This window comes from Nyctereutes procyonoides, unplaced genomic scaffold, assembly GCF_905146905.1.
Source record: "Nyctereutes procyonoides isolate TBG_1078 unplaced genomic scaffold, NYPRO_anot_genome, whole genome shotgun sequence".
In the NCBI taxonomy this organism is placed as follows: Eukaryota; Metazoa; Chordata; class Mammalia; order Carnivora; family Canidae; genus Nyctereutes; species Nyctereutes procyonoides.
The window spans coordinates 17,436,930-17,452,470 of NW_026575035.1; the positions used below are offsets into that span (position 1 = coordinate 17,436,930).

Sequence of the window (15,541 nt, forward strand, 5' to 3'; positions counted from 1 at the left end):
GCCTTGGGCTCAGGGCATGATCCCAGGGCTTAGGATTGAGTCCTGCATCAGGCTCCCTAGAGGGAGCCTGCTTCTCCCTCTGCCTATATCTCTGTCTCTCTCTTTTTGTCTCTCATGAATAAATAAGACCAATAATAATAATAATAATAATAATAATAATAATAATAAATCCCAGGATTAGATATACCTGTCCACTCCAGGCAGCTTGGGTCAGGTCTAGCTTCCCATTGTGGGGGCCTCCCTGTAAGATTGTGGTCAGCTCAGCATTCTACATGTGTTCTTAAGAGGAAGAGATAGGGCAGGACTGAGCCACACAAGCTTGTTATATCCCCCAACCCAATGAACAGTTAAGTCACAGCACCTCCCTGTGGGGAGAGGCAAGAGGCTAAGAGTTTTTGGGAAATGCCCCTCTCTTCAGAAACAAACCATTTGAGTGGGAAATGTGTGTCCCTTTCCTCCTATGTGGGTGAGAGAGGGGAGGTTCCAAGGGATTGACCCTTTTGGAACCTCAGTGATATGCCTGTGAAGTGAAATTCACTGTGCCTGGGAGGTTGAGAGAATAAAAGGAGTTATATGTAAAGCATCCCGCATGGAGACAGGTACAGAGTGAATTCTAAAAAAAAAAAAAAAAAAAATAGTAGTAATTCCATGCAGTGTTTGTTTGGACAAGTCCACATGTTCCCTCCTTGCCCTATTTTGTTTGCCATCTCTAACCAGTTTCGTGATTTAGACAACCAGATGGATATGATGCCATCCTCTGAAAGAGGGCAAATATGAGAAAGAATAGAGTAGTGAGCAATAGTGCATTTGATTTCTTATCTACTGAGCTTAAGGCATCTGTGTCATAAATCATAAGCACATGGATTTATGATTTTTGTAATGCAAAAGAAAATTGACCTGTTAATATGTAGTTCATTTGGAAATCAAACTGTTAAAGAAAGCCCTATACAGGGCTGAGGACTGACCCAGAGAGCACAACATCCCAGGGATCAATGGAGAGCAGGAGCCACAGAGGAGCCAAGGGGGAAATGGAGAGGCCAGAGAATAAGGAAGAAAACTAGGAAAGTGGGCAGCACAGAGGGCAAGAAGAGCAATCATTCCAGGAAGGAGGGAGGAGTCAACTATGCCAGATGCTACAGAGCAGTCAGGTAGGATAAGGAGAAAAAGGAACAAATGGGCCTGCAGAGAAGGACATAGACATCATTAGCTGTCAGTTATGGAGCACTTAAAATATGCCAAGCACTGTGCTACTTACTCATGTGCAATATTAATTCTCAAAAACACTAGCCCCATTTTTACAGATGAGGGAAGTAGGAGTCAGAAAAGCTTAGTAGCAGTTTGGCTTAGGTCACAAAGCTTAGAAGTCCCAGAGCCAGGACTCAGACCCCTGCCATCTAACTCTAAACCCTTTCTTCCAGATACTTGCTTGTGCACTGTGCTGGGTGAGGAAGCCAGAGCACCTTGAGTTGAGAGGCAGCCAGGAGTGAGGGGAGGGTAAGAGAGGATGGCAGGTAGAGGAGGGCAGGCTGAGGTTTGTCTTGCTTTAGGAAGGCAAAGACCTCAGCATTATTAAATGACAATAGATGCTCAGAATAGAGCCAGGAAGTGAGGAGACACCCAGAAGATGGAGGAGGCAGAGGACAGGTGAGTGTGTGGGGGAGAGGGACTTTAGGAAGGAGAGCTAGAGCTCCTCCTCCTCTGTGACAGGGGAGAGCAGAAGCAATTAGATGTATAGGTTCAGTGTCAGCACACCGAGGAACTTCTCTTGATTGTTCTCATTCGCTCTCTCTCACCCACTTCTCCTCCTGTCCCACCACCAGTTCTCTTCTCTATTTGGAACCCTTCTGTGCCCCTCTCTTTTCACTCTGAGCCCTCAGACAGGATGGTTTGCTCCAGGCTTCCAGGAAGGACGTGGCATCCATCCACCCCACCGGCAGTGCCAGGTGTACCCTAGCAGGACCCCCCCCCCCCCAGTGCTGGATGTGACTTTATGCTAAGTGAGCATGAACCAAATCAGTTTGCAGCCAAGGCATGGTGCCCCTCTCTGTAGGAGCCTATGGTTTAGAAAAAGACTAAGTGTACAAATGACTATACTACAGGTCATGTGAGAGAAGGACCATGAAAAGAGAGATATGCAGAGGGCTCTGGACTTCAATCCAGACAGGGAATGCAGTGAGGGAGGCAGAAGGGTTTTGAGCTTCTTGTTGAAGGATGAGCATTTTTCAATTGACAAAGATAAGGAATAGGCCATTTAACTTCGAGAAAATAGCAGCAGAAATGGCACAGAGCTTATTTGAGGAACACAGGATGGTCCTATTTGGCTGAAGTATGGATGAAGTATGGAATATAGCTGGAGTGGTAAATCCATGATGCACATAGGAGGACCTTGAGTGCTAGACTATGAAATTTTGTTTTAGTCAACTCCCTGGAGAGTATCGTCCCATTTTTATCTTTATCTGATCAGAAACTGTAGAAATATCCAAAAGTTATTTTAAGCAGTCTTTTGGATGTAGCCAAGAAGTTGATCATAAGAGTTTATAAATCACACCTACCATTTTCCTTCCAGAAACTAGGCCAGTATCCCTGTAAGTTTCAGGGTACCCACCCACCACCCACCTGGGCTCCCAAGAACACCCTGGAGCATATAAGTAAGGACTGTGTTATCTCCCTTGGCAGTTATTGACTGTCCTACAAGAATGGGGGTGGGAAGAGATGAGCCAGGAGTGTGCTTGTTCCTGCAGTGGTAGGTTTCTCATTACTTGTACCTCACTATTCTTAGACAAAAAAATACAAAATAAAAACCTCTTTTTTCTTTCAGTTAAGAAAAAGAAGCCTAAACTATTAAATAAATTTGATAAGACTATTAAAGCTGAACTCGATGCTGCAGAAAAACTTCGTAAAAGGGTATGTTGATGTTTTTGTTTGGCGCAGAAATGTGCAATGGGTCAGTTGTTCAATACATTCAGGCATTACTCTTGAACTGTTAAAAAATAATAAGAGAAACAGCCTTTGAATAGTGTGGATTTTTCCCCAAGCTCATCAGCATTCCACATGAAATGAATCAAGCGAAAGAGAAGAATAGCAGCTGTGTGGCCAAATAGAAGTAGAACTAATAGGCCAGCTGACTTGGGGCCAGTCTACCACCAACACTTGCTAGTTGTGTGTGTTTGGATAAAACACTTGGCTTTTCTGAGCCTCGGTTTCATTTTTAAAAAATGAGAATAGTAAGTAATCTTCCCACTTGGTTTTTGTAAAGATCAGATGAGATTTTTTTTTCTAAAGTATCAGCTATGTCAAATGCCATATAGGTGAACGTTTTTAATTGTATAGCACCTCAATACAAAAAGGAAAAATAAGTTAGTCCATTACTCTTAGGGTAGTTCCTGTTAGGCGAAGTGACATTGGGTTTAACATTCTTCTCCCTTGGTGTTAATTTCATGCACCTACAGTTTTCTGGGTGACTATTACATGGTTTGTGTTATCAGTTATTTTGAAATATTGCTTGTGTTTGTTTTTAGATACTGGAGTTAAAAAAATAACTTGACACTAGATTGAAGTTCTTATCTTAGTCATATTTGTCATCTAATTATCAGGTCAAACATTTATAATCATTTAGTAACACCTTCACTTAATCATCCACTTGTTCGTCATGGAAATTTCTCTTTCTCTACTCTGTACTTGAATTAGACTTGACATAATGATCACTAGTTTTCCTGTAATGTGCTTTATTTTATCAAGTAGACCTTGGCTGCAAAGAAGGGATAGGGGGATTGTTAGTAAATAAGCAACAACAGAAACATACAAATTAGGAGTGGATGGGACAAGAATATGCTTCCCACATATTTACCAGGAAGCATGGAGACTTCTGTAACCAGAGTTAGCCACGGTTCCCAGGCCAAGGTTGGCTTACCCTCTTCAGCAGCCAATAAAAATATAATAACCCCAAAGACTACTGCAGCAAAGTTGTTGTTCACTGTGTCTAAATGTAATCACTGCAATGATTTCTGTGTCTATCTTGTTTAACTTTACAAAATGAAGCCATCTACTATTTGTGGGAAATTTGCCTTTCTTAATGGAACTGAAGTAGGAATTTTCTTTTTTTCTCACCTTATTTGGCATTCTCCATTTTCTTGCTTCTAAATGCCATGTGTGAAAATGTAGGATGCCTATTTCACAGGTGGCTTTTGGGATAAAGGACAAATGAACAGCTTTAGAGAAGGATTTTTATGTAATTTTAATGAGTGGTAAAGAAGAGCTCAATTGCCCAGGGCAAGATAAGTCAACAGGGGATAAAAGTGCTGGAACACTCCATGAGGTATTCTCTGGTTCTTGCTTATCTGGAGAAATTATGATGCATTCCTCAAGGAGCACCCCAAATATCTAACAGGGTAAATAAAGGAGGAAGAAGTAGCTATAATTCTTGACTCTGAAGTAGCAGGGAGCCATATTTTTGGATGAATTATCAGCAAAATTAAGTTTTTTTAAGGTTATTTTTATGGCTGGTATTTTCAGATGATGCCACTGGCCACCCTGGAAGAGCTGAGGCCTATGCTGAGGTATGCCCCAGACAGAGGAGGTCCAGTTTCAGTTCATGTCTAGATTTAAGCACCCTGTGACATGAAAATATGAGGTCACTTTATTTTTCCATCAAAAATGCATAGATCAACTCCTATTTCAATCACGTATTTCTCAAAAGTAGTATGTATAGCTTAAAACTTTTCCTTACCCTAGAAGAAAGGATTTGAAATGATACCCTGAAACATTCATTTATGTGCTAGAGTCATTTATTATTACTCTATTTTAAGTGAAAAAGAGAGGGAGAAACGAAAATATAATAAAGCCAGAGTAAGGCCAACACATGGAAGTTTGCACCACAGGCTCTGAATGGAGCTTGGGATGAATGGAGTACAGGGTAGACACAACACAAAGGGAGTAGCAACACACTCTAAGATTAATAGTGCTCATCAGAGAAGCTGCTCTCCAAGTCCAGAGAGAAACATTCTGCGGTGGATCTTCATAAAGGGTACGCTGATGGACGGCACAGCTTCCTCCCTAACATCGCACCAGTGGATTCTGCAATACATCCATGGGGGCGTGCCTTAATGTCCTTCAGCACAGCCCTTGGCCTCATGCCAAAACAGGGAGGCCCAAGTACATGTCTCTCCAATGAACTGCCTTGGTCCTAGGATAAAATGTAAGCTGTGTTGAAAGAGGTGATCTTTAGGCAATTCTTCAGGAGCACCATACCCTGCCTTTAAGTTTTGCAATAAGAATTGCATAATAATGTTAGGAGCTAGTAAGATTCTAGAGAGGGGACATTCTTTCAGACCAAAAGCAAACATGTTTACTTTGCCAGCCTGCTGAGGTGAGAGCAGGGCTGACAGTCCCTGAGCGAGACCACACAACCTCCTTCTTAAGAGGATCGGAGGGACATCTTGGTCAAGCCAAAATACTCCATTATTTTTATAATCTTGATGGCCAACTAAGGGAGTATCCAAAAGGAATAAAATACTTTAGCAGATTTGTTATGGATATTGTTATTCCTAGGTTTTAAATGGTAATGGTGCATTTTGCATGATTTTCACAAAAATAACCCCAACATTTGCAGTTTAAGTTACATGAGGCATGTGGTAAGCTAAAAATGGTCCCCCCCAAAAAATATCCATGTCCTAATCCCTGGAACGTGTTAAGCGTTGCTATATTTAAAGAAAGGGTCTTTGCAGATATGTAAGTTGCAGATCTTGAAACGGGGAGATTATTCTGGGTTATTCAGTTGGGCCCTAAATGGAATCGTGTGTTTCTTTATAAGAGAGAGGCAGAGAGAAATGGGAGACAAAATAGGAGAAGGCACACAGAGGGGAGAAGCCAATGTACAGACAGAAGTAGAGATTGGAGTAATGCATCCACAGTGAGGAAATTGCTGTCAGGAGGCAAGGAACAGACTCCCCTAGAGCCTCTGGAGGAAGCATGGCTCTGCCAACATCTCGACTTCAGCCCAGTGAAACTAATTTTGGACTTCTGTTCTCCAGAGCGCTAAGGAATAAATTTCTTTTGTTTGAGCCACCAAATTTCTGGTAATTTGTTACAGCAGCCATAGAAAACTAGTCCAGATATTGGTGCTGGGTAGTGGGGTGCTACTATAGGAAATACTTAAAAATATAGAAGTGGCTTTGGTAACAAGTAGAGGCTGAAAGAATTTTGAGATGTATGAGAGCGAAAAGCCTGGACTGTCTTAAGCAGACTGTTGGTAGAAATAGGGATGTGAAAGCTGCTCCTAGAGAGAGCTGAGGAGCACCATAGAGAAATCTTTATCAATACTCTTCGAGAATATACATATCATTACAAGCAGAATGTGGATAGGCACTTCTGGCAAAAGCCCAGAAGGAAATGAGGAACAGGTCATTGTAACTGGAAGAAAGGCAGTCCTGGGTACCAAGTGGCAGGAGGCTTAACTGAATTGTATCTTATGGGCCTGTGCCAAGCAAAACTTGTAAGCAGTGAACTTGGATATTTAGCTGAGGAGAGTTCTAAGCCATGTGTTGGGGACGTGGCCTGGTTTCTTTTTTGCTGCTTATAGTAAAATATGAGAGGAAAGTGATAATTAGGAAAGGAACTGTTAAAAAAAGAGCCAGAACATGATAATTTGGGGAAATTTCTTAGTCTACCCAGATTACAGAAGATGCTACAATTAGCAAGTTCATTGTTAAGAAATTTTACTCTGTAGAGAAGGCCAAGGGCGTGCTGGACATCCTTTTCCGGAAGAGAGCAGATGTGTGACTCTTGGATCTACCCCACCATCTAGCAGAAGCCAGGAATGGAGATGGGATGATCCTGGAAGGGTGTGTGGCGATGACTCTTTGAATGGTGTGAATCCCAGTGACAGACCCAAGAGACCCACAAGGCTGTTGAGAATATCATACCAGGAGAAGAACTGCCACCTGAGAGAGACACAGGGCGAACGGAAAGAAAGCTGGCAGATTACCAAAATTCTACAAGCAGGAAACAGGCTGATAAAACTAATCAATCACCCTTTCAATAGAAAGGAAAGAGGAGACCAAGGACGGAGTCGGAGACAAGAACTCAGTAGCCAGAGCCAAGACCCAGAGGGCAGAGCCTCAAGCCACAGACTTTGAACCTAAGAATTCACCTGCCTACATTTTTATCTTGCTTGGAATCAATAATTCCCTTCTTTTTCTTCTAATACAGGGCAATTAGAAGAAAGTCACAAAGAAAAAGATATTTAACATTGAATTCTTCATCCCTTAAACGTGAATGAAGGGAGGGATGAATAGGTAAAAAACAGGATTTTTAGGGCAGTGAAACTCATACGCATGATACTATAATGGTGGATACAGTCAGTATACATTTGTCCTAACCCATAGAATATTGGACAGCAAGAGTGAACCCTAAGGTAAATTACGGACGTTGGCTAATTTTGACATGTCAGTGTAGGTTCATTGATTGTAACAAATGTACCAGTGTGGTGCAGGATGGTAATCATGGTGGAGGTAGTGTGTGTTGGGGATGTGGTGGGTATATGAAAAATCTATACTTTCAGTTTCGCCATGAAGCTAAAAATATTTGCTTAAAAAAAATCGAAGAAATTAATATCGTGAGAAGACAGGGTACTTTAAATAGCGATGCAATAATTTCTGACAATAAATGTAATAGAGAGTATGTGTTCTGGCCTGATTTATCTCTACAACCAAGTCCTCATTGTCTGCATTAACCTGCCTCCCTATCAGATAAAGGCTCTTCTGGGACGGGCCCCACTATCTTGTGCTGCACACACATTCCCCATATACCACATGCTTGGTACAGTGTCTGGTTTATTTGTGTTACCAGATATAACTGTAACAGCAACTCCACAAGGCAGTTGAGTACCCTCATCCCCATTTTACAGATGAGGCATTTGAAGCAAAGTCATAACTTGCCAGAAGTCATACACCTTTCAAGTGGTGGAAACCAGACTCTGCCCAGTTGGTCTGGCTCTGGAGCTGGCACTCATGGCCACTACAGTATGCATATGTTTTCCGCCAATCCCTCAGCACCACTTACGGGCCTGTGATGAGAGGAAAAGAAAATCTCCTTTGATGATATCTACCTTAAAAAATGATTATAAGTAATTTTCATATGGATGTTGCCCGACCTTTCACAATTTAGTGAAGTCTTTCAGAAATAGGTGTAAATAACAATCGGGGAGTCCTGTATGGTTTGCTTTGCATAGCCATATTTGTGAGGTAAACTTTGTTGTGTGAAAACTCACTCAGTGAACATCAAAACATATAAACCAATAGTAAGCTTCCATTTATAGGAGGAATGAATGGATCTACCAATTTATAGGGAGCTGAAGTGTCACGAAAGTTCATCTCAGAAAATCTGTCTCAATCCCATGGTTCCTAATATCCTTAACCTGTGGCCATCCATTAGAAACCAGGAGATGTTTGTTTCACCCCATGGAATGGCCATGGATGGAGTGTCATGGGGAGAGGGTTCCTCATACCCAAGACCCTCACCAAGTTTACCTGTTTCATATCATACTCTGTTTCTTTTCATGTTGTGGTAGTCTGGGACCTATCAGAGGTGTTTGGACCATCTTCTTTGGAAGGAGTCACATGACACAGAGTCATGAGTTTCCCGAGTCAACCAGACAAGCGAAATCAATCCTGGAGTTCAGTGGGTGACAGCTACCATGGCCAAGGGGCCTTGTCATTCTATGAGAATACTCGTAGAATTCAATAATCTGTTGAATTACCCCAACATATAATTCATACTCCTCATTGCAGACCCCAAGACATTCCAGCTGCCAGCAGTATTTTCCCCCAACATAAAAACCTAAATATTTTATTCAAGAATATAGTCAATATTCTTTAGGGCAGTATTACTGTAATAGTATTGTATGGTGACAGATGGCAGCTACACTGTGATAAGCACAGCACAATATATTGAGTTATATAATCACTGTGTTGTATACCTGAAACTAATGTAACATTGTGTGTCAACTGTACTTCAATGAAAAAGAAAATGAAAAGATAATGCATTTAGGAACTGTGCATATAGAGGGAAAATGCATTTCTACAACAAAGACTTAGAGTCCATCATTTGCCAGGTTTCTATCTTTTAAAAAAACATATTTATCTTCAATTTTACTTTTGTATTTTCTGAACTCATTAGTTTTTTTTAAATATTAGATAAAACTGTCTCTAGACTCAGAATGGAGTCCAGAAAATTTTAACAATGCTACTTGGTGAATATTAAAAAACCATGTTGAATAACATTATGCATCTGAACTTATTACATTTATGTAACTACCTCTTCCTAACAGGGAAAAATTGAGGAAGCATTGAGTGCATTCCAAGAACTAGTTCGCAAATACCCACAGAGTCCACGGGCAAGATACGGAAAGGCACAGGTATTCAAAAACCCTCCTATGTAGAAAATATTTTGGATGTCCTTGTATTCTGTGTAATTGGATTTTCACTGCCCACTATTTGCATTTCTCTTTGCCCTTCTAATTTATATACAGAACTAATTTCTTGTGCATATGTGTAAACTCAAGCAATAAATACCCTTTTAGGGTGACTCAGTCAGTTAAGCGTCTGCCTTCAGCTCAGGTCATGATCCCAGGGTCCTGGGATTGAGTCCCAACTCAGGGAGCCTGCTTCTCCCTCTCTCTCTCTCTCTCTCTGCTGTTCTCCCTGCTTGTGTGTGTGCGCTCTCTCTCTCTCTGTCAAAAAAATAAAATTAAAAAAAATGTTTAAAGAAATACCATTTTAGGTAAGACAATTAACTATTACTATTGTGTACTGGTGAATTTAGTTAACATTTTCCTGCCCTCCCTCCATCTGGCGTCTCTCTGGGTTTGAAAAGAAAAGAAAGAAGAACTCTTTTGTCCCTGATCTTCCGTCACCATCACGGCCCATTCCACCTAGTTTTCACTGTGGGCTCCTCCAAGCTTTAAGAACCTCAGTCTTGCAACTAGAGACTGTATGTGTGCTTAGGAAAGACTTGAGAATATAAAACAGAATTATATTACCAGCTACCTTCTCCCTATCTCCACACCCTCATCTTCTTTCTTCCCTGACTTTCCCCATCTTCCAGATCCTCATTTTGTGAAGCTTTTCCACATTCACCTGTGGTTGCATAAAGCCACCATGTGCCACGTGCTCTTCTAGACCTTGGGATTATCATAATGAACACTCCAGAGGTCTCTGTCCTCATGGATCTTATATTCCAGTAGGAGGTATTTTCAAAGTTACCTAGTCAAAAATCACATAGAGAAAGCCCACTACCTGCCAGGCTCTGTTGTAGGCATGGCCGATGCAGTCACCAGCAAAACATGTGTTTTCATTGTAGTGACAAAGGCGGTACATGAGACAAAATAAGTAAAATATAGATGCTCGTTAGTGAGAAGTGCTAAGGAGAGCCCAAAAAAAGCAGAGTACAGCCACAGATAGGATGTGTGAGGGAGCTGATATGGTGAATAGGGTATCAAGGAAAAGTCTACCAAGAAGGTGACATTTGAGCAAGGCCCTGAATAAATATATAGAGGAATATATATTGAAGGACATTATAAAGTGTTAAACATAAATATATTAGAGCATCTTACATAATCTATATCATAAAGAAAAGAGCATACCTATTAAGATTTTTCTGGCTGCACATAATGTGATTTGAAGGGGACAGGGCAGACAGCACTTTAGGTAAGTTGATCAGAAAAGGCCTCTCTATGGAGGCGACAGGTGACTGAGATGTGACGAGGTAGTTGAAGGAGTTGTGTGGGCAAAGGGCAGAGCTAGGGCAAAGGCTGATACAGGAAAGTAATGTTGGTGTGAGAAGTTCAAGAAAGGGGCACCTGAGTGGCTCAGTGGTTGAGTGTCTGCCTTTGGCTCCCGGTGTGATCCTGGGTTCCTGGGATTGAGTCCCACATCAGGCTCTCCACAAGGAGCCTGCTTCTCCCTCTGCCTATGTCTCTTCCTGTCTCTGTGTGTCTCCCATGAATAAATAAAATCTTATAAAAAAAAAAAAAGTTCAAAAACAGAAAGAAGGGTGTGCTGAGGGAAGAGGAAGTAGGGCAAATGAGGCCAGGACCTCACAGATGATATTCTCTGTGTCCTGGGAAGCATTGAAGGGTTTATGCATGGATTTGGCCATCTTGTTTTTTCATAAGTATTGTTTTGGTTCTTGAGTGGAGAATAGATTAGTGGGGAAAAGGGAGAAGCAAGAATAGGGAACTATTACAAGTGTGCTCAAGGGGTGGTGGCACGGACTGTGGCTATGACTGTGGAGATGAGGAAATGATGGAGAGGGCTTAATGTTAGCTCAGGTGTAAGGGTCAGAGAAGACAAGACTTGAGGCCTGGGTTTTTGATTTGGCCAAATGAGGAGAGAGAGAATGCTGGTTACCAACAGGGGAAACTGGTGGAGGAACAGGTTTGGGGAAGTGCAAAGTCAAGAATTCACTTTTTGTTCTGTAAAGTTTGTGATGCCTATTGAACATTCATTTGCATATGTCAAGGAAACATTGAACTTGTGAAGTATGGAATTCAGGATAAAAGCCAGGGCTGATACACAGTGTGTCTGGCAGGGCTGATTCACAGTGTTTCTATCCCCCGCCTTGTGGGATGAAATTGTCAACCCTGCTGGGAAATCACAGGGACAGAGCTACAAAAATTTACCAGACCAAGGAGAACCTGACAACACCCCCTTTGTAGGGGGTCAGTGTGGTGACTTGTATATGGCACTCACATAGGAACTAACATATCTGTGGAAAAAACAAATATACTTTGTTCTGAACTAAAGGGGTGACTACTTGCTCCAGGTGCTCAAATTTTTCTTATCTCCCCATTAAAACTGTATTAATTAAATGTTAATAAGTGAAGATTGTGAAAAATTAACGCAAATAACTTCCTCCTGTCCATGGTACAGACCAGGGGTAGTAGACAACAAATATATCATTTTTGTAATTCAGTCACTAGTCCTCTGAATTGCTAAATTGTATTGCTGTTAAGCAAAAGATATTGTATTTGTTACCAAAAGATCATGCCTGTGCAAATAAGTGATGAGCTTTGTTACTAGTACTGATAGTCATTGGACTAAGAAAGCATATTAACTATAGAGAATAAAGATTGGTGCAAATGCTAATTTAACTTTGGCAAAAATTCTTTGTGTTTTGGAATTTTTCTTTGTATATGATAGTAATTATGGGTGCCAAAGGCTAAATAAATGCAGTACTTTCACACATGGTGATTGCTGGATTTGTATCCTCATTTAACTGTAGGATTTTGAATGATAGGCCTCAGGCAATATTTTTTATCTCGGAACTTTTATGCTACAAGGTGTTATTGATATTAATGTTAATGTGGCATAAAGTAAAATTTAGACATGGTAAATTAAATTTTAATAGAGTAATTTAAAAGATTTGAAATGTGTAGGAGTTTTAAAAATAAGAATTCAAAAGAAGATGGATTTTATAGGGAGGAATAAATGATAACTCTTTCATCCTTTGTTTGCAAATTAAACAATTATACTGGAATATCCCAACAAATTTTTTGAATTCAGTAATATAAGTTAAATACAAACTACAATTTGTGAAGCAGCACTGATATTGTCTTATTCTTTGTATCACTGTGAAAATCAATTTTGATGAAGTTCCCTGAACATCAGATACAACATCTTAAATTATAAACTCAATTCACTTTATTATCTTACACAAACCATTAATGCCTCTGAGGCAGAAAATGACACATCTCCTAGGAAGTTTGGATGGTTGAATTAGTTCAAGTCAACAAAAGGCTTTGTGATGTTAAACATCATGGAACAAATGTTCAGTTTCTGCCCAAATCATTTTATGTACAGATGCTAAACTGATAACTATAAATCATGTACAATTTTGATTTTCAAAGCCAAGTGTATCACTTTCATTCAGAAGGATTTAAGAAATATATGTCATTTTGATACTGATGTTTTCCCAATTTTGGAAGTTGTAAAATGTTTTTACACCACTAAAATGAAAGAATTATAGGTAGAGGGGAGGGAACAAAGTAGACAAATTAACCATCTTCGTCACTCTTCAGAATTGAATTTAGTTTGATATTTATTCCAATTTCTATAAAGAAGGATTGCCTTGGTAGACATTTGTCCTTGCACTAACCTTGAAGAGACCCTCCAGATCCAGGATCTATTCGATAGCTTAAAGGGCTGAACTACATGGTCTCAAAATGGCTCTCTCAGCTCCAGGACTCTGTCATTCTAGGAAGTCATTTATGAATGATCATGTTTTGGGGAGTTCACTCACCATAGCCAAACTCACAAGAAACTGATGCCTAAACAGAAAAGCCAGCATATGAATATACTGAAGGCCATAGGGGCAGGCAGTGGGTCATTGACATTGGATTTCCTGTCCTGGCTGATAAGTCTATAATGGAGACATTACATTTACAGATTTACAGATATGAACAGATAGTGTTATATTCTGAAGGTTTTTTCTATCAAGCAAGAGTGAATTGTCCTTTTCTAATCTAGAGATTTTTGTCCTATCGCTTTTCCTTTGTCATAAATCTGTCCACGTCTTTCTTTCACTATTGCTTCAGTTCTAACTGAACTGGGATAGGGAAGGAATGGATCGTTTTCTTACCATGTTCTCAAATTATGGAGTTGTGCTTTACTTTGGCTCATCAGGAAGCTATATATTGACTGCAGCACATACTTTATTTTAAGAAGGTAAACATGTTAAATACGGTTTTCTGAGAAAAACGTGTTATATGTGACTTTTAGCCACTAACTGGTATCATTTTTCCTCAAGTGGTTTCTTCAAATTATAGTTTGCTAAATTAGATGAGATTTTGACTACCATCTTACATGTTCCCCTCTTTATCCCTCTGGTATTTTACTCCCCATTTTCAATCTCCAGTGAAGAACCGTGCTTATTTCACTAAGAAAATAAAAGTATCCAGGGACACCTAGTTGAGCATCTGCCTTCGGCTTAGGGCATGATCCTTGGGTCCTGAGATTAAGTCCCACATCAGGTTCCTTTCAGGGAGCCTGCTTCTCCATCTGCCTATGTCTCTGCTTCTCTCTGTGTGTCTCTCATAAGTAAATAAAAAATAAAATCTTTAAAAAAAGAAGAAAAGTAAAAAGAAGAAAAGTATCCAAAGAGAACTTGATCCGACTGCAGCACTAACAGCCTACCTCCACCTGCTCCCATACTCTCTGCCTTCCCTCCTGTTAGCTTGGATGAACTATTCTGGTCCCCTTCCCATCCTCTCCCACCTGCTGAAGGACATTGTGTTGATTTTTGTGTCTCCTGCATCAGCACATTTTCCTTCTCTACCAACTCTTTTGCATCAGCTTAGAAACATGCTGTAATGTTTCCCATTGTTAAAGCCAAAAGCATAAAAACCTCTCTCTGGTCTCCAGATTTCCCTCCACTTGCTTGGCCCATATCTCTGCTTCCCTTTGAGTGTTGTCTGCACCTCCATCCCTCCTGGTTTCTTCTGATCTATTCCATTCGATTATGTGTCCCCAGTTGTCCCATAGGAATGCCCTGCCAGGGCCATCAGGGGTGCCCATCCCCCAATCCAGCATCATGACCAGGGTGCCCCACCTGATGGCCACTCCTAACATGACTGACCATTCCCTCCTGACACCTTTTGTCACTCAACCTCCAACATACTTTTTTGTTATTTTCTTCTTACCTTTCTTTCTCTGTCTTTTTTGCTGACCCTCCCCTGCCTTTCTGACCTCTCTCCTGAACCCCAGACTCATATATGTACCTTTCTATCCAGCATCTCAACTTGGGTACCTAACAGATGTTGGGCTTAATACGTCCAAAATGGAGCTCCTGATTCTGAATGCCTACAGATCTGTTACTGCCCTGTCCTCCCATTCTCAGGGGATGGCAGTGCCATCTTGGAATCACTCAAGCCAAAACCTTTGATTTATCCTTGACTTTTCACCATCCCTTTCTGTCACATTCAGCCCAACTGCAAATCTGTTGGCTCTGACCTTCAAAATGTATCTATAATCTACCTACTTCCTATCACCTCATTCCTACCACTGTAGTCCAAACCTTCCTTATCACTCCTTGTCTGGGTTCCTGCCAGAGCATCGTAACTGGCCTCCATGCTTCTCTGCTACCCCTGCAGTCTTTTCTCCATTACACTACTGGTGTGATCCTTTCCACATAGATCATGTCAAAACCCCTGGTGTCTTTCCATCTCACTTAAGGGTGATCCAGTGGAGTTGGCAACAGGTTACCACATTCTTCATTAACTGACCACAACCCCTGTGCCGGACTCCTCCTTGTCCCACTCCTGCACCAACCTTTCCCCTACCCCTCACTCCCCGCCTGCCCACCAGGGCCTTGCTCTTGCTATTTTCTCTGCTTTGGAATGTTCTTCCCCCAGATATCCTCATGCCTCGCTCCCTCACTTCTTTCAGCCCATCCCTGATCATACTGCCTAAACTAGCTCTTCCTGCTGCCCACTGCCAACACTCCTAAGCCTGCTTTGTTTTTCATCCCCAGCACTTATGGCCGCCAG

At 41.1% G+C, this 15,541-nt stretch overlaps 1 protein-coding gene across 2 annotated transcripts in view; it reads left to right on the forward strand.

Moving 5' to 3' along the window:
* Positions 1-15,541, forward strand: part of ASPH (aspartate beta-hydroxylase) — a 211,590-nt gene that overhangs the window by 136,130 nt on the left and 59,919 nt on the right. For both annotated transcript variants that reach the window (XM_055318402.1, XM_055318403.1), the window contains exons 15-16: positions 2,819-2,904; positions 9,326-9,412. In XM_055318402.1, coding sequence (XP_055174377.1) covers positions 2,819-2,904; positions 9,326-9,412 — 173 coding nt within the window. The remainder of the gene's footprint in view (positions 1-2,818; positions 2,905-9,325; positions 9,413-15,541) is intronic.